We start from the raw sequence: 27,135 nt of genomic DNA, 5'->3' as shown, positions 1-27,135 counted from the left end.
CAGGCTCTGCACTTTTTGCATACCTGACCCATTCCATGTGCTCAATAAATGCTCATTGAATGAATAAGTGAATGAATGATTGAAGGAAAGCATGAACTTGTCTTCCTTTGGTTAAATTATGGAATAATAAGGTATGATTTCAGGAAATCAGATACTGCAACTACCTACCTAGTTCTTTGACAGCATCTCTTTTATTGGTTTCCAAAATTTCATATAATTTCTGTAAGAATTTAAGAAAAACAATAATTTCTTATTATATCAAGTGCATTTGTGGCTTTAAAATCTGCGAAAAAGAAATATGGTAGAAGAAATCTCACATAGTTTACGATTTGGGGAGATTTCTGTCTCAATTCTTCCCTGTGTCAATTCTGCTGCTTTCCCCATGCTTACACTCAAATTACAATAAATGCTGTGCACTCAGTAGTTTGCATAACTACTGTGCCTAATTTCCTCAGAAAAGATTAGTGTGCACTCCACCATGCACCAAGGAGAGTTCTCATAGGTAGAGCCCAATTAGGGGGTAGTCAACTGAGCAGCTATTTAGGGAGCCAGTCTGTTGGGAGCACAAAAACAAGTGGAATAATGAGAAAATATGATGTCAATTAGTTCCTGTTTCCTACAGATAACTCCTGACATAACTGAAGAAACAACTCCACTCCAGGGCTAATCAATCTCTGGTCAATCACACAATAGGTACTTGTCAAATACCACGTCCCAAGCATCGCTCCTCAGGGAGTTTACCCTCTAGCTTGCAGTCTTTCTGCAGTTTGCAGTTGCCTACACCAACAGCCCTGGCACCAAACAACTGACAGTTTGCTAGGATTGTAGGTACAGATGACTGAAATTCTGCACCCAAATAAGGCATGGCATAGTGCTACTTACAGGGAACAACTGGTTTGTCATCTAAAGTTTAAGCAGTTAGTTAAGTTTTTGTTGTTGTTTTGTGTTTAGAAAAAGCACATGTATTAAATCCCTCATTTTGAATATAAGAATGAGGTATACAATGTTTATTAAATTGTTTCTTCTCACTTGATAACACAGAATCAATATTGGGAAGGTACCAAACTATTAGCCTGCTCACAGCATCCACATACCATGGTCCAGCCCTGCTTGCATAGGCACATAGATGGCAGCTAAGCCCCCTTCATACCCAACTGGACCTACAGCAACTCTGTAAAACTGCTGTAGAATGACCTTGCACAAGAGAGCATAGGGACCGACTCCTGCCTACAAAGAAAATATAATCACGAAAGCCTGGACATACATGTGACTTCTCTAAAGATGAGCTGCCACTGGCCAGTTTCTTAAACCATGTCATTTTCAGAATAAACACCAGTTTGATATCTAAACACATCTCAAAAAGCCATTTAAATCCTTATTGAAGTCTCCTTTTAAAATGCCAAAGGGGAATTTGTTTCATCTCTTACACTTGGAGGCAACTGCCCTCAAATCTCAATGCCTCTTCCCAAATTCCTCAAAACACATTCTTAACTCCCTCACTTGCTCTTTTTTTCCTTCTCTCCTTTTCCTGTTTCTTAAATCTTTTCTCCTCTGAATAGCTCTCTGTTCTTTCTAATATAGATCATTCTAGACTTTCAGTAGTTCTTTTAATTTTATTCTCCAATATTCAAAGTAAATCAATAGGATAGAATTCTGTTGCACATTAATATTTGATCCAATAATCAATACTCCTTTGATAAATCTAGGTAATATTTTTCTATCCTATCTATAAGGATATCGTGAAAGATGTCACATGCCTTCCAAAAATTCAGGTATACTCTTCCTATAGTGGTCCCTGTTTATAAAAGAAAATCTTAAGAGCTAATGATATTTAACAATATATCTTTTATGTATTTTAGAAATTAAAAATAAAAATATTAAGTAGGTATCATTACAGCCTCTTTCCCTCTCCTGAATTTAATAAGGAAAGAGCCTCTCTTTCTTGGTTGATGGGCTGAGGGAACTAACAGTCCCATCAACCAGAACAACAAATAAGCACAACACAAAATAAGCAAAACACAAAAAATAAGCACAACAACCAGAAGACATAACCCCCAGCCCATCGCTGATTATATATACACGGACAGTCATTAGAGCTAGGGCTTTAGTAATTAGGATTTAAATTCATTGTTGGATTAAACATCAGGAGTCTCACTTGGGCTGAGAAAATACCTTCAGCTGTTGATACTGTTCAATTTAGACTCTCATCTACACATATGAAAATATAACCCAAAATCACCAAACATTGGATGTAAAACACAGAATGAAAGATAAGAACCAAACACGACAAATAGAAGAATGAACCTCAAAAAAGCAGAACACATACAGGAAACAGAAATTTTTAAAGTACAGATTCAAGAGAATATCACATTTGTTAAAGAAAAAAAAGGTAACAGTGGCTATGAAAAAGAACCAATCATAGTTCTTGGAGATCAAAAAGTGTTTAGTTAAAAAGGAAAAAGGAAATTTAATAGATGGGCTGAATAGCAGAATGGACACAGCTAAAGACTGAATTAGTAACTTGGAAAATCAGGCTGAGGGGTTCTCATGGCAAAGAGGAAAGAGTTGAAAGTTATGAGAAAAGTTGAAATAGAGACTAAATCCAGACATTCAAAAGTCTGTTTAAAAGGGTGCCAAAAGGAGAAAATAGAAACCATAGCGAGGAGGAAATAATCAAAGAAGTAATGGGAAAAAAGATGGCAATCTTCAGATTATGAAGTCCCCACCAAGTGCTGCATGGGATAAAAAAATTTTTTAATCACATCTAGACACATCCTGGTGAAATTTCAGAACTCCAAGGATAAAGAGAAAATTCTAAATGCCCCTAAACAGAAAGAAAAAAAGTCACCTACAAAATGAAAGTAAAATCAGACTTGTCTCAGCAATGCTGAATATAGAGGGGCAATGTCTGCAAGAAAATGCTTTTGGAGAATCAAACTATAACTATGAGAGCAAAGTAAAAAGATTTTTGGACATATAAGTCCAAATGAAAAAAATTACTTATGGGTATAATCCAGCATAGTAAAAAAGAAAGTAAAAAGGAGGCTCACAGAGGACTCCAGAAAGAGTGGCTGAGGAATACAACCTATAGGAAGAGAAGGAAGATAGTTTAAAAACAAATTCATCCATTTGACTGTTTCACTTAGAAGAGTCTCTTTCAAGTAGTAAATGTTTAACAAGGTTGCATCATGTTTCCTTTGTTATGGATTGAATCAAAAGATAGGTTCTATAGTGAACAGTTTTTATATAATCATAACAAAGTAAAGGTTGGTTTTTGGTTTTCCATGTATAGAGTCATTTATTGAAAAGAATGAAGACTTACTTATACTTACAGAATAGAATGTAAATGTTATAAATCTTTTCCCTGTTAAAAATAATAACTCCAAAAATTTAAGACAGGGAGAAAAAGAAAAGGTTAAAGGGGAAGGATGTTCTAATCTCCTCATATTCCATGGCAGAGAGTAAATAAAGGCTGTTTAGAGATAACAAATCAAGAATTAAATATATATGCATATTATTAAAATTACATGCCAAGCAGTAAAGGAATTTAACACAGGATTGGTTACTATGGGACTGTCTTTGGGAAGTGGTAGAGAGAAGGGCTGGGAGGGATAAATTCTTTCATTATATTATTTTCAAGTTGTAAAATTACGCATAATTATTTTTTACCATTTTTTCTGTGTTCTCTCCTCCCCCCTCAGATAGATTCAAAGACCTTACCCTTTAGGCCATGCAGAGCCATTGAAAATCACATATGAAATTTAAAATAGCCCTTTCAGGAACATTACTCTGCGAAAGGGCAGGGTGGCCTGGAGTGGACAGACTGGCAGGAGGGAACCTGGTTAGGAGGTGATTCATTCCATCTTTAGTTCCTAGTGAGCTCTGTCCTCATCTCCTTACTTACCTCAAACTGCCTGGAAATGAGAAGGGTCTTGAAAGATAAAAAATAAATACTACTACTCATCCATGCCTCAGTACCAGCATTTCAAGTTTTCACTGTCAAATCTTTGTTCACTTTCCCTCTCTCTTCCTCTTCACTTCAGACCTACCCTTTCTTTGAAGCCTTGTTCGAGTCTCAGCTCCTACAGGAAGCTTTTCGAAGTGCCCTGTCTTTTAGAGAGTGTTACAAAGACAGACAGAATCTCTACTCTGATCTCAGAAAATAAAAACAAATACTAGATTTTCTTCTATGAGGGTCATAAATGAGTTTGATAATGATAGTTGAAATTTTAAGACCAGGACTCTTCACTGCTTCTCTGCATAATAAACAACTGAATCACCTTCACTTGCTATAATTTATCTATTGGGTCAAATACATGTAGAAATGGTCTTAAAAGAAATGAATACATCTAAGTGATTTTTTCTCCCCAATGACCAGTGGTTGTCTCTCACCTGATTTATTGATTCTCGGCTAGAAATTTGTTCTATTAAAAATTTGGTATCCTCTTGACTTTTGGCATAGCCTTTTGTAATACTATACATCAAGCTGAGGCGCTTTTTGATCTGTACATCTACAATATGTATCAGTAGTGGTATTATCATCTGCAATAATGGAGAGGAAAAAAACCCTGAAAATTTGATAAGGAAAAGTGCCCTCTAAGGCAGATGTTCTCCAAGTGTGTCCAGACCAGCAATGGCAACACCCAGAGATTGTTAGAAATGCAAATTCTCATGTTCCCCTCCAGACCTGCTGAACCAGAAACTCGGGGAATGGGGCCCAGAAATCAATGCTTTAACAAGTCTATGCACACTTAAGTTTGAGAGCCACTATCTAAAGTAATGAAAACTCAGTGAATAACTGTGTCTGTAGCTTTAAGGGGAGGTCACTACCACTGCCTTTTCTCCCATTCTCCATACCCTCAGATTTCAGAAGACAAGAGTGGTGGTCCTGTACCCTGGGTGATAGTTACCAACCGAATATATCCTCTCTCTGCACCTCAGTTTCTTCACTTGTAAGAAAAGGAACTTAACGGTATCTAAGATCCTTCTTGGCTCTAATTTCTCGAATCATAAGCTGAGACAGGAGAGTGTGGTGACAGAAGAGAATGAGATTTTAAATATAAACCTCCCTGGGTTCAAATACCACCTCTTCTACTCACCAGCTCTGTCACCTTGAGCAAGTTACTTAGTGACTTTGAGGACTCAGTCTCCTCATCTGTAAAATGAGGATAATAATACCTAGGTACAGAATTCCAGTGGAGCTGCTCCTCACAAGCAACGCAGTCAATCACAGAGACAGAGTCACGTCAGAGCATGGGGCAGATGCTGAGGGACCAGGTAAAAAAGGAGGAAGTTGAGAACAGGAAAAGAACGTCATAGTGAAGGAATTACAGGAGCAGAGAAAGGAGAGATTTCTTTTTATTTTGCTGAGGAAGACTCACCCTAAGCTAACATCTGTTGCCAATCTTCCTCTTTTTTGTATGTGGGTCGCCACCACAGCATGGCTGCCAACAAGTGGTGTAGGTCCATGCCTGGGAACTGAACCCAGGCCGCCAAAGGAAAGCACGCTGAACTTAACCACTAGGCCATGGGGCTGGCCTCAAGGTTTTTTTTTTTTTTAGCCACTTTGGTTGTGAAACTTTGGGCAGAGGGAGAGATATTAAAGAGGGTTTTTACAAAAAGTTTTATTCCATGATGCACTGACGTCCCCTGAGCTCTTCCTAAGAGGATCTAAAGTAAAGATCTCCAATATTCTTCTAAGCTTTCCAATACAGATTTGTTTCGTTTGAAAGCCACATTATGCTGAGACTGGCTATTGGGGCACCTAAGTTAAGAGAGTGGTAACACCTACTTTATAGGGCTATTTTAATGATTTAATTAGATAATGGACTTAAAGTGCTCTGCACAGTTCCTGGAACATAGTAAGTGCTCAATTTAAAAAGCTAATCATGATTATATTAATTCTTCAAATATACTTCATTGAGATTTGTCAGAGCATGCTGGACAGAAGTGGCAAAGGGGACACTGTAAATAAAGCTGACTTCCACAATAACACATCTTTAAATCGTTATTTCACTCAGAGAGACTTTTTGCAAAGTATTACTTCTAAAATAACTATTTTACATTCATCTGCACAAGATCTCTGTATAAAAACTCAGGAAGCTTCTACCTTCCACTTGAAGTCTTAGCCTCATCTACACATCTTGATTTCTAGAGGAGTTTGTATTATGATGCAGTTATACATCACGCGGGCACTCGCTCTAAACTTGGCTCATAAGGCAAAAATCATAAATAATCACAATTACCCCTTACAGCAGGTTTTGCATCTACAACTCTGTACAGTAATTCTTATGAACACTAAAGCTTGGTAACAATGTTGAATCCAGGGAGGAACAAAAAAGAAAGTCTACAAGCACAAGTCTGGGCATTCAAACAATTCTGCCTTTAAGATAACTATTACATTTCTTGGAGAATGGGGACTAGATGGAGGATTCTAATGTATGCCTTTTGCCTTCAGGGTTTTTACAGCAGTTTTTTTTTAATGTTAAGCCTCTATAACTTCAATACATACTAATATACTTACTTGTTTGATGTAACAAGAATCAGATAACTCAAAAAATGGAGTGGCAAGTGAAATCATCTAAAGCTCCCAAGGTAAAAGATTTTATAATGTAACTCCATTGGAAAGAAAGAAAGGAGGCTTAAGAGCTGAGACTGAAAATCTGAAAATCTACCTTCAAGTGACATCAACATTTTCATTCATTCACTTAACAAATATTTATTAAGGATTTACTATATACTAGGCACCATTCTAGAGCTGTAGGTTAAAACAAAGACCAAAACAAAAATCCCTACCACGTGGAGAGTACATACAACACACAGCAAAAAGGCAATAAGTGCTATGGGGAAAAAATAATATAAGCAGGTGGAGGGGGTTCAGGAAGATGGGGTAGGAAGCTGGAAGTATGGGGGGTGGGTTGCCGTTTTACATAGAGTGCTCAGGGAAGGGCTTCTCTGTGAGAAGGCGAGATATGAGCAAAGACTTAAAGGAGGTGAGAGAAGGGCCAGCCCTATGGCGTAGTGGTTAAGTTCACATGCTCCACTTTGGTGGCCTGCGTTCACGGGTTCAGATCCCGAGCACAGACCTACACCACTCGTCAGTGCCCATGCTGTGGCGGTAACCCACATACAAAATAGAGGAAGACTGGCACCGATGTTAGCTCAGGGCTAATTTTCCTCAAGCGAAAAAAAGACGAAAATTGGCAATATATGTTAGCTCAGGGCAAATCTTTCTCAGCAAAAAATGAAAGAAAAAAAAACGAAAAAGGAGGTGAGAGAGTGAACCAAGCAGATACCTGTAGAAAGAAGAGACAGCGTCTCCTTTCTTTCAAAACAATGAGGATTCTTAACTCATTTAACAAACAGTATAGAAAAAAACCCAATATTTAAAAATGTGACGTTTTACCTTGATGAGAGGAATAAACCTAATTATTCTGAAATATCCTATTATTACTATAATCTGAACAAGAATCAAGTTGTCCGGTCTCAATCTGACAAAGTATATACAAAAGATATCAACAATTCCAATAAGCATGATAAAAAATTCCAAAATGTTCCAATGTTGACGAAAATATTTCCTTTTCAAAATTATTATCTGTTTAGAAAATATATAGAATGTAAGTCATTTCACAGCACCTATACAATGATGTGGGGAGGAAGAGATCTTAAAAAGTAAGAGTTAAATCCTCAACTACAAATGAGTTATATTCCAAAAGTTAGGTTTTAAGTTATTCATTTGGAATTCCAAAATAATTCTCTTTAATCTCCAACATCAAAAATTATAATTTGATTCAAAATGTATATAATCGATAATGAAGCTGGAATGCCAAAAACAATGAAACCTAGCAGTAAATAGATTCATTGCAACACTATTAGTAATAATTAAAGTATGAAAACAGTAATGCTGATAAATAATCCTTGAAGCATTTATCCTAAAAAGTAGTTCTCATTTTATATTATGACAAGGATCTAACAAACCAATTTGGTTTTATTCACTTATTTATTTTTTGCATCATTACAGAGAGTATTTGAGGGAAACATCCATGTCTGGATTTTTAATTCTCTTTTACCTGATCTTTGAGATTCTCTCCACTTTTATGACATTTATCTTATCTGATATCCAAGACTGTGATTATTATACTGATTTCATTATTAAACTCAGAATATTCAAAAAGAGTACTAAAATTCTGGGATCCTATCAACTATTATAGCAAATGGATTCTAGTAGTAAATTATTTCCATAATATGACAGATATAGATTCAAAATATCTGAATTGTTCTTTTTGTAGGATACATTTCTATTTTAAACCATACCTTCAATGCTGATTCTAATATATATAAAATTACAAAATAATAGTTTACTAATATCAGTCCTGATACATTTAACTCTCTTGCCATTGGCCATAGATGCATTATCATAGGAAAAATGTACATAAATCTTATAATATGTCCTGTATATTCAAATTCTTCTGAAAATACAATGTGATGTACAAAAATCAGAAATTTATTATTCCTGAAAAAAAAGAGATCATATAAAATGTCAGATCACTTTAAAATTATAACAATAAAGATCTGAAATTCAACATTTGGTTAAACAAATCATTAACATTAATTTGAAGAAGAGTATAAATAATGTAGAACAATAGATAAAAATCTAAAATATACTTTCTATACATAAAAATCATAATGGAGAAAGATAAAAATATGTTAATCTATATGAGGGATGGGAAGAATTTTTTTAAATCAAAGCTAATAGTAAATAGGACAGAATGCAAAGATTCATACTTCAAAAGCAAGAAACAAATAAATTTAGACAAAAAACATCAGCATTGTTTAAAATTAAGAGCAGGAAAAAAATATTCTATTCAATAATTACCATGAATATATTTTTTTAATTTTTTAATCCATCTAAAGTAGATCCTAACAAAAAGTTACCTAGATATATGTCAAGACCCTAGGGTTTTAATTTTTTATACTTCTCTTTAAACTTAATAAATGGAAGAAAGTAAAAAATTATCAGAATATTAGCAGAATTATCAGAAAGGTATATTAACACCCACTTAAAATTTAGTAGCATTAATGTTCCTAGTATCTTCTTGTTTTGATGTCTTCTATTAGTAGAAAAACCTTGTCTTCCTGCTCTAAAAAGTATATAAGTTCACAACTTATATAACAAAGCAAAGAGTCTACACAATTTAAGTAAAATTTGCATTTGTGAAATTTTGGAACATTGCTTACAGGTATTATGAAGGCCATGTTGTGTTTTTCCTAATTATAGACATCAACAAAACCACCCTATGGCACAGATGAAATTAAATTGAGAGCTATATCTAGTGCATGAGTTTGATATTGCTCACCTCTGCTCAATGTTATACCCAGAAGAATATGAAAGCAGCCCAGTATGTAATATGACCCTAACAGATGGCAAGTAAAACTTGAAGACTCCAAATATGACCATCCTTTCCTTCTTCTTCCTGCCTACTTTCTAACTGAGGTGTCAAGGAAGTTGCTGGAACAGAATGGAGAAAGTGAAGCAAGCACTATGCTCCTTTACCACTCAATCAATAAGAGTTGACCATAATATTAGCTGTTTTTTTTTTAATAAGGAAAATCAAGGTAATCTATTCTGATAACGTAGAAAAAGTCATATTTTCAAGTAATTTTGCTATTAAAGGTTCACAATACTTACCCAAATGGAACAAGAGATGCCTCATCTTTATGATATTCTAAGAAAGTTAACATGTTTTTAAACTTCACAAGCCAACTTCTAGCTCTTACATAAGTTGAAACATCATAAATACTCATGAATCTAACAGAAGAAATATATATATGTTATAATAAAAAGCAAGTGCTATACTTTTGGGTAATATGAAAGAGAAAGTTATACTAAATATAAATGCAATACGGGTCTATTAAATTTGCTCAGTCCTGAGCCTCTGTATCCATCCACCTACCCACCCACAGTCACGGTACAGGAACATTTTTAGAATGCGACTCCTGCTGCCTGGAACCATTCCTGACCTGAGGTAGAACATAATTAAAGTTTCTCCAGACCAATTCTTTCGGGTTTGAAATCAAGCTTCCCTTTGTCATGCTTTGCCTCACCTAAGACTCGCCAAGACCCTAAGACTCGCCAAGGCCCTACTCTTCCCAACCTTTGTCTAGGAACTGATGCTTGATCTCCCAGTAGGTTACCAGGCTGCTGAAATGTTAACTATCACCCAGATAGGATCTGCTATCATTGTTGCCCCACAGCTTTGTCTTAGACCATCCATTTTCTAATGTTTGCCAGGACTGTGACCAGATATCAATATATCTCCCACCAGATTTAATTGCCTTTATCTGCTCCATCAGTTGGGTCAATTCCTCCAGAGCCTGCTCCACCCTAGGAGAAGGGAGCAGTCTAAAGGTAGGCTCCAGGCTTCCCTACCTCCCCTCCCCAGTAATTTAGTGACTATGATATAAAGACAAAATAACTATAATAGTAATTGAAACGTCATGGGTTCTTTTTCATGGCTCCCCTAGTCTCTTATATAATTACACTATAGTCAGATCTTCCTCCAGAATCTCCTAATGTCATCAACGTTATGAACCTTCAGGGAAAAAAATGTAAACAAGTAAAATAGGAAGTAGGTGGATAATGGATGGGTGGACAGACAGACAGATGAAGATAGACAAAATAAATATATAGATTAATCTGGACACTTAACTCTCAGTTTGTTCATTCTTTATCACGTACCCATTCAATTTTGGAAATATCAATTAAAGAAATATTACACTTACTTTCCTTGGATGGGACAATAGCTTTTGGCTGCACCAATTAATATCCGGGCTGCCTCTACACTGAGGATTCCATCGTTACACTGTTTTTCAAAGCTCCTCTAAATATATAATTTTAAATAAAAATTACAAGGACAAAAACATTAATGTAATATACTCTGCTTGACCTTTACATAGCCCTCACTATTATCATTGAACTCAATATATGAATATATACTTTTACAAAAAATTCTGTAACAGGAAATAAATTTCATTCAATTTGAATATTTACTGAATAATTTTTTACAAAGTACTGTCCTGGATGTTATACAAGATACAAAGGTTCCTAGCTTCAGGAAACTCAAAATCTATTCAACTCGAAGAGTTTACTATGGTAATATAAATAGCATCAGTAGCATCATCTTTCCACAGCAGAATAGACAGTATGAAGTATTAATTCAAAGGGGAACTAATCATCTCAGCCTCACAAAGAACTACAAAGAGAGAAAAGTAGACTGTGTTCTTTTTTTTTCTTTCTTTTCAGGTTTATTGAGATCTAATTGACATATAACATTGTGGAAGTTTAAGTGTAAACGTGATGATTTGATACATTTTGCAAAATGATTATCACAATAAGGTTAGTTAACATATCCATCACCTCACATAATTACAATTTTTTTGTGTGTGATGAGAACATTTAAGATCTACTCTGTTAGCAAGTTTCAAGTATGTAATACAGTTTTGTTAACTATAGTCACCATATTAGACTCCCAGAACTTATTAATCTTATAACTGTAAGTTTCTATACTTTAACCAACATCTCCCCATTCCTCCTACCCCTTAGCCCCTAGTAACCACCACTTTATTCTCTCTTTCTATGAATTTTTTAGATTCCACATATAAATGATATCATAGAGTATTTGCCTTTCTCTATCCGGCATTTCCCTTAGCATAATGCCCTCAAGGTCCATCCATGTTATCACAAATGGCAGGATTTCTTTCTGTCTTACGGCTCAATAATATTACATTGTATATATATTATACCACATTTTATTTATCCATTCATCCATCAATGGACACTTAAGTTGTTTCTATCTTCGCTATTGCTAATAATGCTGCAATGAACACAGGAGCACAGATATCTCCTCAAGATTCTATTTCCTTCAGATATATACCCAGAAGTGGGATTGCTGGATCATATGGTGGTTCTAGTTTTAATTTTTTGAGGAATGTCCATACCATTTTCCATAGTGACAGTATGAATTTACATCCTCACCAGTAGTGCACAAGGGTTCCCTTTTCTCCATGTCCTCACCAACACTTGTTATCTCTTGTCTTCTTGATGAAAGCCATTCTAACAGGTGTGAGGTGATATCTCATTGTGGTTTTGATTTGCATTTCCTTGATGATTAGTGATGTTGAGAACCTTTTCATGTATGGCCTGTTGGCCATCTGTATGTCCTCTTCAGAAAAATGTCTATTCAAGTCCTCTGCCCATTTTTTAATCAGATTATTTGTTTTTTTGCTATTGAGTTGTATGAGTTCCTTATTTATTTTGGATATTAATCCCTTATCTTACATATAATTTGCAAATAATTTTTCCCCTTCCATGGGTTGCCTTATCATTTTGTGGATTGTTTCTTTTGCCGTGCAGCAGCTTTTTAGTTTGATGTGGTCCCACTTCTTTCTTTTTGCTTCTGTTGCTTGTGCTTTTGGTGTCATATCCAAAAGTTTTTTGCCAAGACCAATGTCAAAGAGCTTTTTCTCTATGTTTTCTTCCAGGAGTTTTACAGTTTCAGGTCTTATGCTTAAATCTTAAACCATTTTGAGTTAATTTTTGTGAGTAGTGTAAGACAGAGGTTCAATTTCATTCTTTTGCATGTTGAACATCCAGTTTTCCCAACATCATTTACTGAAAAGACTATCTTTCCCCATTAAATATTCTCGGCTCCCTTGTCAAATATTAGTTGACTATATATGCATTGGTATACAGAATAAACTCTAAGCTCTCAATTCAGCTCTATTGGTCTGTGTCTGTTTTCACGCTAGTGCATACTCTTTTAATTACTATAGTTCTATAATATACCTTGAAATCAGGGATTGTGATGCTTCCTGCCTTGTTCTTCTTTCTCAGGATTGGCTTTGGCTATTCAAGATCTTTTGTGGGTTCCATACACATTTTAGGACTGTTCTATTTCTGTGAAAAATGCCATTGGAATTTTGATATGAGTTGTGTTGAATCTATAATGGCTTTCGGTAGCATGGATATTTTCACAATATTAATTCTTCTGATCCATAAGCAGGGAATATCTTCCCATTTATTTGTGTATTCTTCAATTTTTTTCATCAATGTCTTATAGTCTTCAGTGTACAGATTTTTCACCTCCTTGGTTAAATTTATTCCTAAGTATTTTATTGGTTTTGATGCTATTGTAAAAATGGTATTGTTTTCTTTATTTCTCTATCACAGAGTTCATTGTTAGTGTATTAAAATGTAAGTGATTTTTGTATGTTGATTTTTTTATCCTGCAACTTTACTGAAAATTCATTGGTTAGTTCTAACAGTGTTTTGGTGGAGTCTTTAGGGTATTCTATACATAAGATCATGTCATTTGCAAATAGAAATAATTTTACTTCTTCATTTCCAATTCAGATGCCTTTTATTTCTTTTTCTTGCCTGATTGCTATGGCTAGGACTTTCAGGACTATGTTGAATAGGAATGGTGAGGATGGGCAACCTTGTCTTGTTCCTGATCTTAGAGGAAAGCTTTTAGCTTTTCACCATTGAGTATGATGTTAGCTGTGGGTTTGTCATATATGACCTTTATTATGTTGAGTTATGTTCCTTCTATATGCAATTTGTTGAGAGTATTTATCCTGAAAAGATGTTGAATTTCACCAAATGCTTTTTCTGCATCTGTTGACAGGATCATATGACTTTTATCCTTCATTCTATTAATGTGGTGTATCACCCATTGATCAATTTGTGGATGTTGAACTATCCTTTCATCCCAGGGATAAATCCCCCTTGATCATGGGGCATGAAACTTTTAACGTGCTGTTGAATTTGGTTTGCTAGTATCTTGTTGAAAATGTTTGCCTCCATATTTTTTAAGGATATTGACCTTTATTTTTCTTTTCTTGTAGTGTCCTTATCTGGCTTTGGTATCAGGGTAATACTGGCCTCGTAAAATAAATTTGAGAGTGTTCCTTCCTCTTCAATTTTTTGGAAGAGTTTAAGAAGGATTGCTATTGGGCCAGCCCCGTGGCTTAGCGGTTAAGTGCACATGCTCTGCTGCTGGCGGCCCGGGTTCAGATCCCAGGCACGTACCGACGCATCACTTCTCTAGCTATACTGAGGCCGCGTCCCACATACAGCAACTGGAAGGATGTGCAACTATGACATACAACTATCTACTGGGGGGACAAAAAAGCAGGAAGATTGGCAATAGATGTTAGCTCAGAGCCGGTCTTCCTCAGCAAAAAGAGGAAGATTAGCACAGACGTTAGCTCAGGGCTGATCTTCCTCACTAAATAAATAAATAAATAAATAAATAAAAAGAAAGATTGCTATTAATTCTTCTTTAAATATTTGGGAGAATTCACCCGTGAAACCATCTGGTCCTGGGCTTTTCTTTATTGGGAGGTTTTTGATTACTGAGTCAATCTCTTTACTTCTTATTGGTCTGTTCAGATTTTCTATTTCTTCATGATTTAGTCTTGGTAGGTTTATATTTCTGGGAATTTATCCATTTCTTCTAGGTTATCCAATTAATTGGCATATAATTGTTCATAGCAGCCTCTTATGATCCTTTGCATTTCTGTGGTGTCAGTTGTAATGTCTCCTCTTTTTTATAATTTTGTTTATTTGAGTCCTCTCTCTTTTTTCTTCATTATTCTAGCTAAAAGTTTGTCAATTTGTTTATCTTTTCAAAAACCCAACTCTTAGTTTTATTAATTTTTTTCTCTTGTCTTTCTAGTCTCTATTTCATTTATTTCTGCTCTAATATTTATTATTTCCTTCCTTCTGCTAAGTGTGGGCCCATTTTGTTCTTCTTTTTCTATTTTTTAAGGTAAAAAGTTACGTTGTTTATTTGAGATCTTTCTTTTTTCTTAATGAAGGCACTTATCACTATTAACTTTCCCTCTGCTTTTACTGCATCCCATAAGTTTTGATATGTGTATTTTCATTTTCATTTATCTCAAGATACTTTCTGATTTCCCTTTTGATTTCTTCTTTGACCTATTGGTTATTTAGGAGTGTGTTGTTTAATTTCAATGTATTTGTGAAATTTTAAGTTTTACTCCTGTTATTGATTTCTAGTTTCATACCTTTGTGGTTAGAAAAGATAGTTGATATGATTTCAGTCTCCTTAGATTTTTTAAGGCTTGCTTTGTGGCCCAACATATGATCTATCCTGGAGAATGTTCCATGTGTACTTGAGAAGAATGTGTATTGTGGTGCTGTTGAATGGAATGTTCTGTATATGTCTGTTAGGTCTATTTGGTCTATGGTATTATTCTGGTCCATTGTTTCCTTATTAATATTCTGTCCGGATGATCTATCCAATGTTGGAAGTCAAGGTATTGAAGCCCCTCACTATTTTGTATTGCTATTTCTCCCTTCATTTCTGTTAATATTTGTTTTAAATATTTAAATGTTCCAGTGTTGGGCACATATATTTACCATTGTTATATCTTCTTGATAAACTGACCCTTTTACCACTATACAGTGACCTTCTTTGTCTCTTGTGACCAATTTTGACTGCAAGTCTATTTTATCTGATATAAGTATAGCCACCCCTGCTTTCTTTTAGTTACCACGTGCATAGAATATCTTTTTCCAATCCTTCACTTTAAGCCTATATGTGTCCTTAAAACTTAAGTAAGGGGGGCTGGCCCAGTGGCGTAGCAGTTAAGTTTGCACACTCTATTTCAGCGGCCTGGGGTTTGCAGGTTCACAGGCATAGACCTATGCACCGCTTATCAAGCCATGCTGTGGCAGGCATCCCACAGAAAGTAGAGGAAGATGGGCATGGATGTTAGCCCAAGGCCAATCTTCCTCAGCAAAGAGAGGAGGATTGGCAACAGATGTTAGCTCAGGGCTAATCTTCCTCACAAAAAAAAAGAAACTTAAGTGAGTCTCTTGTAGGCAGCATATTGTTGAACCTTATTTTTTTATTCATTCAGCCACTGTGTCTTTTGATTAGAGAATTTAATCCATTTACATTTAAAGTAATTACTGTTAGACAATGACTTACTGTTGCCATTTTGTTAATTGTTTTCTGACTTTTTTTTATTTCCTTTCTTCCTTTCTTCCTCTCTTGCTGTCTTCTTTTGTGATTTTTTTTTTTTGTAGTGATGTGCTTCAATTCCTTTCTCTTTATTTTTTGTATATCCACTATATTTTTTTTTCTTTGTGGTTACCATGAGGCTTACATAAAACATCTTATAGATGTATCTAGACTGTGTTATTGTGTTAACCCCTCCAAAAAAAGTCAAGAGAAAAATCACACCTTTTAGGTGCCACTGATACTAAACTTAGAGGTTAAAGTTACCTCCTGGGACTACTGCCTAAACGCCCGTCCTCACATGCTGACCATATACTCTTGCTTATCCATTGTTTATAAATAAATGTCGTTACCAAACTCCATTACATTTAGCATATTTTCTCAAGTATTACAATTGTAGGGATGATAGTCACTACAGGAAAAGAGGAAATCCATGCCACTTATTTCTCGAGGTAATAGTCATCCATTCACAGCTCCTTTTCCAGGAAACAGAAAAATGATCTATCCATAACATATGGGTGGATAAAGCACATGAACTCTGAAGCTACCTTCCAAATGGTAAAAGGGTAATGGCCAGGTTATCCTTATTCTGAGGGCCACTGGGACACTTGGTGGATTTCTCCCTTTTGTAAGCTTCCATTATGGTCCTGGGATGATGCCCACTATAAGAAAAGGTATGCCCCAGAGGTTCAGCTCTGAGGCATATATGCAGTTATTATACCTATAGTATTTCCAGCCCTGCCCATAGAGAAATAGGTCTGGCTCAAGAAAATTATGATATACTAATATGATGGAATGTTTGTTTAGTCAGTCATTGTTTAACAAATGTCTATTGAATGCCTACTCTATTCCAAGTTCTATGCTAAGGCACTAGAGATATAATCCAAGGCTTTAAGGAGCTCATAATCTACTGGGGGAAGGGGAATAGTTAGACACTTAGAATTACAAAACAGTGTAGAAAATATAAGAGGATAAAAGTAAGTGCAGGGCACTAATCAAACCTGATGTGGAGGTGGGGTCAGAGAGACCTTCTTGGAAGAGATGACACCTCAGTTGAGTTTTAAGGATAAGCATGATTATCCAGATGAAGAATGGGGGTGGAGGGAACAGAGTGGGGAAAGGGTGAGCAGAGAGTGGCATCTTTAGTACATGCACAGAGATGAGAAACAGCATGGTGAGTGCAGTAAAGGACAAGTTGTGGGGCAGAGAATGGTGATAGAATCAGTTAGAGAAAGAGGGGCCAGATTACAAAAGACCTTGTGTGTTATGCATAGACTTGATCTCATAGGTAAGCTTTTCCCAGAATGTGATAAACTAATCCTGTGAGATACTCCTTGAACCCCCATCCCTACAAAAAAAATGTGGTGTGCAAAGAAGGGAGAAAAATGTTGCATTCAATATTCCCTCTTGGAGAGGCTCAATGCACATTAGCATGTTAAAAACTCTGAGAAGTTCTACAAGAAATTCCATAAGAAACCTGTTTAACTTTGTTTAAACCAGCATTTTCCAAATTAACTTGAGCACTGATGCTTTTTTTTCTTTCCATGAAGTCCCTATTAACATCCTGTGGAGCAAGTATTCTTTGGAAGTCACTTTGGAAAATGTTGTAGGCATTGAGGACCCATTGTAGGATTTTAAGCAGGACGGTGGTGTAGACCCATCTGTCTTTTAGATAAAGTCACTGTGATTTGAGAGTGGAAATACTGGAGGCAGGGATACCAGCAAGAGATTGTGATGGCCTAAATTAAGAGACACAAGGATGGAAAAGGATGTATTTGACAAATAATTAGAAGGTAAGATTGATAGATCTTGGAGAGGGAGGGAGCGAGAGGACTGATTTTGAGTGACCACATGGGTAATGATCCCATTTACTGAGACCAGGAGATACAAGAGCAGATTTGGGATGAGTTCAATGTGGATTTAAGTACCAGTGAAATGTCCAAGAGATATCTACCCAGTGGGATAGAGATATCTACAGTTGGATTCATGAGTCTAAAGAGAAGATAGTGAGAGTTTTGGAAGGAAGAATATGGATTTGAAGAGCATTCATGGATAGTGCTAAATCCATGAGTGTACCTGAGAACAAAGGAGAGACTATAAAGACTATAAAGAATGGTGGACAGAGTTAACTGTCCTGAGGAACACCAACATTAAAGGAATAAAAAGAAAAAGAGGAGCCCACGGAGGAGACCAAAAAGGAAAGGGGTCACAAAAGCAGGAGGAATGCTAGTAGGGGGTACTCTCAGGAAAGCCATTAAAAGATAACATAGAATGGGTCCCACAGGAGATTGTTGGTTTAAAAAACTAAATGTGGTAGATCATTATAACAATGGTCCCAATGTATCATGTCTCCCTGTGTCCATGCCCCTTTGCAACTGACATTGCTGCTCCTCCCATCAAGAAGTGAGGTCTATTTCTTCACTCACTGAATCTGGGATAGCTTTGTGATCTGCTTTAACTAATAGGATGGAGGTAAAAATTATGTTATTCAAGTTTCAGAGCCTAGGATTTAGAGGCTTTGAAGCTTCTCCTCTTGCCGTATTGGAACCCAGAAACCACCATGCTGTGAAGAAGCCCAGTCCACTCTACTGGAAGACAAGAGGCCATATGGAGGAGAAACAAAGTGCCCTGAAAGACACTAAAGTCAACTGCGAAATCTGTGAGTGAGGACATCCTGGACCCTCAAACCCTAGTTGAGCTATGTGATGACTGCATACATGACTGGTCCCAGGCGAGACCAACAACAAAATCATCCAGACTGCCAACCCACAGAACTGTGGGAAATAAAAAACCATTGTTGTTTTAAGCCATTACGTTTTGGGGTGGTTCGTTACATAGCAAAGGCTAACCAAAACAGAAATCATTACCAATTGTGGAGAGTCTCCATAACAAAAAGCTAAAATATGCGACATTAGCTTTGGGGCTGGGTGGTGAGCAGAAGCTAGAAGGGCAGTGAGGAAACTCTTAGTGGCAGCTGGAAGAACAGTGAGAAAACCGGTGTAGGAGACTGGAGAGAGGCAGCTATGTGCTCTGAAGAGGCAGCACAATTGGCAATACTGTCACCTGAGGCAACTTGGAAGGTAGAAGATGTACCTAATGAACTCATTAATCTGGCTAAGGAGATTTCTAGATTTCTAATATTCTAGAAATATTGAAAGTGTCAAATTTTTACCTGCATATGATAAGGCATGGGAAGAGAGAGAGAAAGCAAAGAAAGACAGTTCAATCTTCAAGCAAAAATTAGAGAAAATAGAAAGAGGCCATGATTTGCCAGGTTGGAAACTAAATCTGTTTCACATCTGCAGTCTCTCCGGCTGGCAAAAAAGACCCAAGTGTAAAGATCAAATATAGAATGCTGCCAGTAAAATGTGGCCTCAGGTTCCAGATCAAATTAAATCCAGATCAGATCAGGTGTGGCTGAAGACCCTTTGTTAAGACCACTGAAAGATTAAAGGTGGCACTTAGTCTACTCTCTCAAGCAGACTAAAGGCATTCTCAGACTCATATTGTCTGACATGTGGCCTGTCTGTGAAAAGGATTTGCAGAGTGGAAGAGACTATAATCAGATTCATCGAGAAAAACACAAGTTTTTAAGGAAATTGTATCATATTGAACCAGAAAAGACAGAAACAGTTCTAAATGAATAGAAACCTCCAAGTTTCTACCAGCAGAAATCAGGCAACGAAGGTTGCTCCCCTACAAACATGGGTTATTTCCTATGGAAATGGAAAGAATGAGGAGAACTAATTTATATGCCCAGCTGGATTTCAAAATTGCCATGGACCAGTGATTAATCAGTGCTTCATGTCCTTCCTCTTCTTGAACAGAAATGGGGGGGTGGGGGGTAGAGGGATAACTTGTCTTTTAAGTTCACAGGTCTCTGGATCAAAGGGAACCATACTTAAGGAGACGGAACCCAGGAGTCTCAGCATACCTAGACCAAATGCAAATCATGAGATGCTAGACCTGAGTGTGACATCATAATAGGATGAAGCTTTCGGGTAGGTCTTAGAAAAGGATGAGTGTATTTTGCTTGGAGGAGGGGTATAAATATTTGTGACCAGTGAGCACACTGTGGTACATTAAATATGGTCACAAATTCTTTGCATCTTTTAGCATCAAGAGGTTACGTCTATTGCCTAACTCTTGAATTAATATAGCTTCTCATTCACAAGTCTGGTGGTAAGGTCCTGACTCTTGGCTGTGTGCCTCAGTTTACTTCTACGTGGCCTCTCATTCTTCAGAGGCTAGGCCTCCTTCCTCACATGACAATCTCAGGGTGGTATTCAAAGTGGAAGCTGCAAATCTTCTCAAGGCCTAGGCTCCAAAATATTCCCCAAGTCACTTTTGCCACACTTTATTGGTCAAAACAAGTCACAAGAACAACCTAAATTCAATGCAGGGAGTGGGGGAGATATAGAAACCACCTCTTAATAGGAGGCTTTGCAAAGAATTTGTGACCATACTTTACTCTCTGGGTAAGAGCCTTTCAAACTCTGAGAACATTTTTAGTTAAGTATAGAAATGTTTAAAAGAATGAAAATATATATTAATATTTTTGCATTAAGAAATATGTTCTTCAACAGAAAAAAATGAAAGATGAGAAGGAATTTATAGATTAAAAGAGACTTAAAGGATATATCCATTAATTGCAACATGTGAATTTTGTTGAAATCCAATTTAAAAATATAAACTGAAAATATGCATTTATGAGATAATTGGAAAATTGATCCACTCAATATTTGATGCTATTAAGGGATTATTATTAATTTTTGGGTGCAATATTAGTATTTTACAATGTTTTCTAAAAGACTAAAATTTAGAGATACATACTGAAATATTTACAGCTGAAACGATATGCTATCTGGAATTTGTTTCAAAATAATATGGAAGGTGGAGGAGTGAATGAGAGTGTAAATAGGGCAGGGTTGGTCATGTGTGGATGGTTTTTAAGGCTGGATGTTGGGTACATGGGGGTTCATTACACTATCATAGCTACTTTTGTATATGTTAGAAATTCTTCACAATAATAAGTTTTAAAATGAAAGTAAAAAAGAAGGACTCTGGGCATAATGAGTATTTTATATACTTGTAATTTTAAATAAAATTTATCCTAATAGAATATAATTCTAATTTAAAATGTGCAATTTGATAAGTTGATTTAAACTTGATTTTACCTTCTAATCTTCCTAGATTTATATTAGAACATTTGAATATTAAATCTTAAATATTTTATTTTATTATTTTTTAATCAAATATTTTAAGAGAATTTTTGATTCACTAGATTTATTTTAACTTATTAGATTTACAAGAGTTAGATGAACACTTGAGAGAATTTTATATAAAAGGAACTCAAATATATTAAATTTATAAAAGCAGTTTCAAATATTCGAAGACATATAATTAAGTACGTAAATGGCACCAAACATTATTCAAAGACCCCTCAACATTGAACTGCTGTTATAAGCCAATATGTCCTCAATAAAATAAAAGAAAGAAAAAAGTGAACTGCTAAAATTTGCTAGACTTAGAATAATAGGATTTATGACTTGAATGTAAAGCTTAAATTTTTTATTTTTTAACTTTCATAAATCGAAAATAAATTTTAACAGCTATCATAAACTTGTTTGTTTTAAAACATACATTTTAACTAATAGACTATCAAAGGCGAAACAAAATTTTCTAGTCACCTGAAAGCCATATGTAAGAATTAAAAGTATTGCAAAAAGAAAAGAAAAGAAAAAGCAGATTATGTGAACGGTACCAACCATTTGTATTATAGCTACATGCAGTCTGGCTTCTTCTATTAAAACTTCATCCGTTGGGGACTCTTCCTTCTCTTTTTTATCATGTGAAACGTGGGAAAACTGAACAGTATCAGACTAAGTTTAAAAACACACAGAGATAAAGTTAAAAAATAAGTAAAAATGTTTAGGAGCTGTCAAATGCTTCACTCAACAAAGATTCCAATAACTCAAATCAGAATTGCTAAAATGAAGGACTATACTGGATAAGGTTCTCCATGTAAGAAATGCTGCTTTCAATTGTGGTGGAGTAACTATCCATCTGGGGAGATTTAGAAGCCAAATTCTTCCCCAAACCTGTTTGCTTTCTGAAGTGGCCTCTGCTTTCTGCTTTTTTTTTTTTTTTTTTAATGAGGAAGATCAGCCCTCAGCTAACATCCTCTTTTTGCTGAGGAAGATTGGCCCTGGGCTAACATCCGTGCCCATCTTCTTCTACTTTATATGGGATGCCGCCACACCATGGCCTGACAAGTGGTGCCTCGGTGCATGCCCTGGACCGGGCCTATGAACCCCTGGCCACCAGAGTGGAGAGCGCGCACCTAACCGCTACGCTGCCAGGCGGCCCCTGCTTTCTGCTTTTTATAACACTTCTACGAGGAGAGACATAGTTCCTCAACCAACTGGAAACATCAGCTTGGCAGAGGCCATTCATAGTTACTCAACCAGCCAGTTTGTAAAAACATCACTTCTCCTATATTTGTCAAATAAGGCTAGATCACCAAGACCTTCTCTTTAGAGAGAGAATACAAAGGAGTCTTTTCACCAAGATAGCAAAGCTAGCAAATATATCCCCCCTCAGTTTTCTGACATTTAATTAGCAGAATCAAGTTTTTTATATAAACTAAAGCAAGAGAGGCAGACCCAGGGAGGGAAAGGAGGACTATTTTTTGCCAGGTATCAACTCACAGAAATGTTGTATTCAATCTTCGTTTTTTCTTCTACTAACGTCCAATTAACATTTGTCAAAATTTTTTCTGTTTTAAATAAAGTGATTGTGTTCTGTATTATCTCCTGTATGTGGTTAATGGCATTTTGCATGGCCATTTGTCTTGGAAGGGAAATAGCACACAAACCTGTGACAAAGAAAAGCAAGTGTCTTAATAGAAAACTGCAAAGACGGCAAGGGGAAGCAAAAATGTTGCATGACGTAGTGAGATCTTGGCATCACCTGCATAGCCAAACCAGAGTGCTTAGAGCAAGGACAACTTTTTGCCTAAAATTTTCCAGAAGATTATCCAACTGTCTGTTTTCTTTTGGCTGTATAGCTCACCTTTATCTCTCTCAATTGCTAAAGAATGTTTTACAAGTTTCCTTTCGTTCCCTATCGCTAGAGACATGACTCGCTATTTCAAGACACCCAATCACTATTTCTCAAAGTGTAGAAAACTACCTGTGTCTTCCACAGGTAGAAGGGTTACTTATTAAACTATGCAAATTCCTGGGCTCCACCCCATACCTGGAGAATCAGATTGGCCTGGGAATTTGCATTTTAACACGTTCTCCAACTGATTCTTATACATAATAAAATTTAAAGGCCACTGCAATAGGGATCCCTCAGATCTAACCTCTCTGTTTCCTGGCCAGCAAATCTACATGTCCAGAACTTGCAGCTGTTTGTATTTTCTTGAGGTATGAATTCGAAGTTACAGTTATGAGGCTCGCCGACCAAAAAGAAGAATTTAATAAGTGAGTGAGCTTAGACTACTCACTCAGAATTCCATCTCAATAAAACTGTTCTCTCTTTGTAATTGTATACAAAATAAAGAGTTAAAATGGTTTCTAAATGTCTCAGTTTAGCTTTATTGCCTTCTCTTCAGGCCACTATGTACAATAATAGTAGTTGAAATTTGGGAGATTCAAAGAGGTCTGGAGGCATATCCCTCTCAGTTCACTATGGTCCAAAGCAAAGATGCATTTGACTGTATGCTGAAGAATTAGAAGGTGTCAGTTTTGGATTTAGAATTCCCATGGCTGATGGGCCGACCCCGTGGCTTGGCGGTTGAGTGCGCCCGCTCCGCTGCTGGCGGCCCAGGTTCAGATCCCGGGCGCGCACTGACGTGCCGCTTCTCTGGCCATGCTGGGGCCGTGTCCCACATGCAGCAACTAGAGGGATGTGCAGCTATGACATGCAGCTATCTACTGGGGCTTTGGGGGAATAAATAAATAAATAAATAAAATTAAAATTCCCATGGCTGAGATCACACAAGGAGAAAATTTATTCATTTGCCTCATTACATCCTACCCATATGATGGAGCAACAGCCACTTTCCAGTTGCTCTGGGGAAACATGAGTATATGTGGACCACTTGGTGGCACCAATACATTTGAATGAACTCCGTGTTTAAGAGGATCCTGGAAGAGTATAAGGAGGGATCTCTTAAAAGCATTAGACCAGTGGAGGAAGTTGGTTTGAAACTCTTACGATAAAACTCAATTCTGTCAAATACTTGTTAAACGTGTGCCAGATAGTATTTCTAGAAAGGATGAGCATTGATTCTGAGAGGATAAAGTTGCTAATTTATTTGTTTCCTAATAAATTAAAGAAAATTCTGAGAATTAGTTAACACAATCAAAAATTTATAAGAGAAGAAAAAAACATTACCATGATAGTAAAACCCCTTGTTGGTCTTGCCTTTGAGTATCAGAGTAGGAGGAAGCACAAGGAAGAAAGCATGGGAGAAACCTAGATGTTGTATCCTAAGCAAAGAGAGCAGAGTGGGTCTGGATCCCTGGGAGCCAAAGGAAATTGGTGGTAAGGGAGATGTGAGCAAGCCTTCAGGGATCGAACTAACTTCACTTATGCTCCAGTGTAGGCTTTTGCTGATCCAAGCACACTTTTCCACTGCAAATAAGAACAAACCCATAACTAGGGGAAAGAGAGTTGCCAGAAATCTGCCCCATTTACTAGCCCTATTCACATACTAGAGCCCCTGGCTTTGAGGTGGGCTGTCACAGGAAGTTCTGCAATAGTGTTGATGGGGTATAGTTTCAGGAATGGACAGGCCTGTGAAAAGACACAAGCAGAGAAGTGATGTCTCTTGTGCGTAGGATAGGGTAAATTCACCAAGCTATTTGCCCATTTAGAAGAATTTTCCTTCAACATTATACTTCCACTGACCTCTCATTAGTTCCATGCTTTCCAAGAAACCTTCTAATTACTAATTTGGTTTATCAAGGAAATTGGTGTTAAAGGTGAATACCCTGAATAATGATCACAATTATTTCAGACATAGAAAGAAATTTCCTCATTATAAATTAATAAATTGATTTTCTGCTTTATCCATATTCTCCTGTGAGTGCAGTGTATGTAAATCTCCAGCAGTCAATCAATTCTGGATACCCTGACAGAATCAGCTCTCTGCACCAGCAAAGCTGAGGACCAGGCCATGGGATATGGGATGATACTAAGGTCCTACTCTAAGACTTTGGGTAATCCCACCCCTGCCCTCCCACTACCCCCTTGACCCCACAGCCACTGATTATCTCATCCTGGATTTCTCTATTGACCATGTATCTATTTGTTATTTTATCATATTTATGCATTTTATTATCAATAGCCTCAAATTTCTTCTAGAAATAGGCAACTGTGGCAGAGCCTGCTAATTGTCTCCCAATATCCATTCTCCTCTTTTTCCTTTACCAATAGAATCTCTGAGTTTTCGCTGAACACGTGGCCAGCCAGGTAACGATAATATTTCCCAGCTTCCCTTGCCCATGTGTGCCTATATGACTAAGTTCTGGCCAATGGGATGTGAGTGGTAATGATATATACAAATTCTGGATTGTGCCCTTAAAAGGAAGCTGCTTACCCTCCATTGCCACCTCCCCCATTTTCCCTTTCCAGTTGGTTGGATTGAAGATATAGTGGTAGTGAGCTGGCTTGTACCCAGCAGATATGAGCAACACTCCAGGGAGTAGAGGAGCAACAAATGAGAAGGATCCTGGATCTCTGGACAACTTTATGGAGCAGACCATCCCACTCTTCCAGACTTTTCAATGGAGGGGGGAAAAAAACCCTCATCTTGTTTAAGCCACTGTTAATGTGATTTCTGTTAAACTGGCTGAACTAATATCCCAATTAATACATATTCCATAAATAATGAGTGAATGAAAATGAATGATTTCATAATCAATTCCATAACCACAGGTGGGAGCTCTATAAGAAATGTCCCCCTGACCCCCAACAATAATCTATTTGCATTATTCTCCCCAGTTAACTAATGAAAGATAGATATACTTTACCTAATGTCCTGGCTGAATAAGTCATCATGTATGAATTTATTCCCATAGTCATTAACGATATTACTTGTATATACAATATAAACTTAAAAACAAAACATACAAATAGTTAGAACCAAAACATTAATCAGTTGTCCAAATTGAGGCAAATTTTGTAGTTGTTTTGTAGATATTGCTTGAATGTAATACACTGGGGTGGAAATTAGTTTTCAATCTTAATGAGAAAAAAATAGATTTTGTGGATTCTGGGAGGGATAAGAGCATTAAGAGAAGAGCTCTCCACAGCTGCTGCTTTCAGCAGCAGCCACGCAAAGCCAGCAAGGTGGCAGCCATCACAGGCCTGGCTGTGGAACCTGCAGGGTGGGGAGAAACCTCAGCAACAGCAGGCGGTGCTGACCACAGGTGGGACAGGAGTGTGCACCTGCCACAAGCATTTGCTACAGCGGCACAAGAGGCTCTGAAGAAGCAGGCAGGAACTGTGGTGGGGTCTGGAGAGATGCCGTGCAGAAACACTAGCACATTTGTAGGCCTTGGCTCTTCCATTTATTAGCCAGGTAATTCGGGGCCAGTTAACCACTCTGAGCCTTGTGTCCTTCACTGAAAAATGGAGTTAATAGCAGTATGTCCTTCAGAGAGTGTTTCCCAAACTTGACTGAAAACTAGAAGCACCTGAAGTGCTTCGTTAAGATACTGCCTCCCACGCTTCTTCCCCACAGATTCTGTGTGTGTAGGTCTGGGGTGACATCAAAGGGATTCTTAACATCAGACAGATTTGGGAAACACTACAAAACCATAGTCAAATGTTAGCTAATATTTCATTGACTTGGTTTTAGGCCAATTCTTTGCACAAACAAAAACTGAAGAAGCTCAGATGTTGGTTATTATACTTTTCCTTTGGAGCATGGAAGGACCCAAAGTCTTTGAACACCACAGGTTTGTTTGAACTCCAAATTTAATTCCCAGACCACGTCCACAGGTGTAAAGTGTAAATCCACAGGAAAGATGGTGAGGAATATGATACTCCATTAAAAAGAGGACTTCTC

At 36.9% G+C, this 27,135-nt stretch overlaps 1 protein-coding gene across 1 annotated transcript in view; it reads right to left on the bottom strand.

Annotated features, from left to right (window-relative positions):
* SLC9C2 (solute carrier family 9 member C2 (putative)) overlaps positions 1–27,135 on the bottom strand; it is an 87,240-nt gene that overhangs the window by 28,190 nt on the left and 31,915 nt on the right. The window contains exons 10-18 of the mRNA XM_058540050.1: positions 26,096–26,177; positions 22,760–22,926; positions 21,818–21,916; positions 10,783–10,880; positions 9,689–9,808; positions 8,314–8,512; positions 7,406–7,594; positions 4,393–4,542; positions 169–220 (exon numbers count right to left, since the gene is read on the bottom strand). Coding sequence (XP_058396033.1) covers positions 169–220; positions 4,393–4,542; positions 7,406–7,594; positions 8,314–8,512; positions 9,689–9,808; positions 10,783–10,880; positions 21,818–21,916; positions 22,760–22,926; positions 26,096–26,177 — 1,156 coding nt within the window. The remainder of the gene's footprint in view (positions 1–168; positions 221–4,392; positions 4,543–7,405; positions 7,595–8,313; positions 8,513–9,688; positions 9,809–10,782; positions 10,881–21,817; positions 21,917–22,759; positions 22,927–26,095; positions 26,178–27,135) is intronic.

This window comes from Diceros bicornis, chromosome 4 (genome assembly GCF_020826845.1).
Source record: "Diceros bicornis minor isolate mBicDic1 chromosome 4, mDicBic1.mat.cur, whole genome shotgun sequence".
Taxonomy (NCBI): domain Eukaryota; kingdom Metazoa; phylum Chordata; class Mammalia; order Perissodactyla; family Rhinocerotidae; genus Diceros; species Diceros bicornis.
This window is presented reverse-complemented; position numbering and strand designations above follow the sequence as displayed.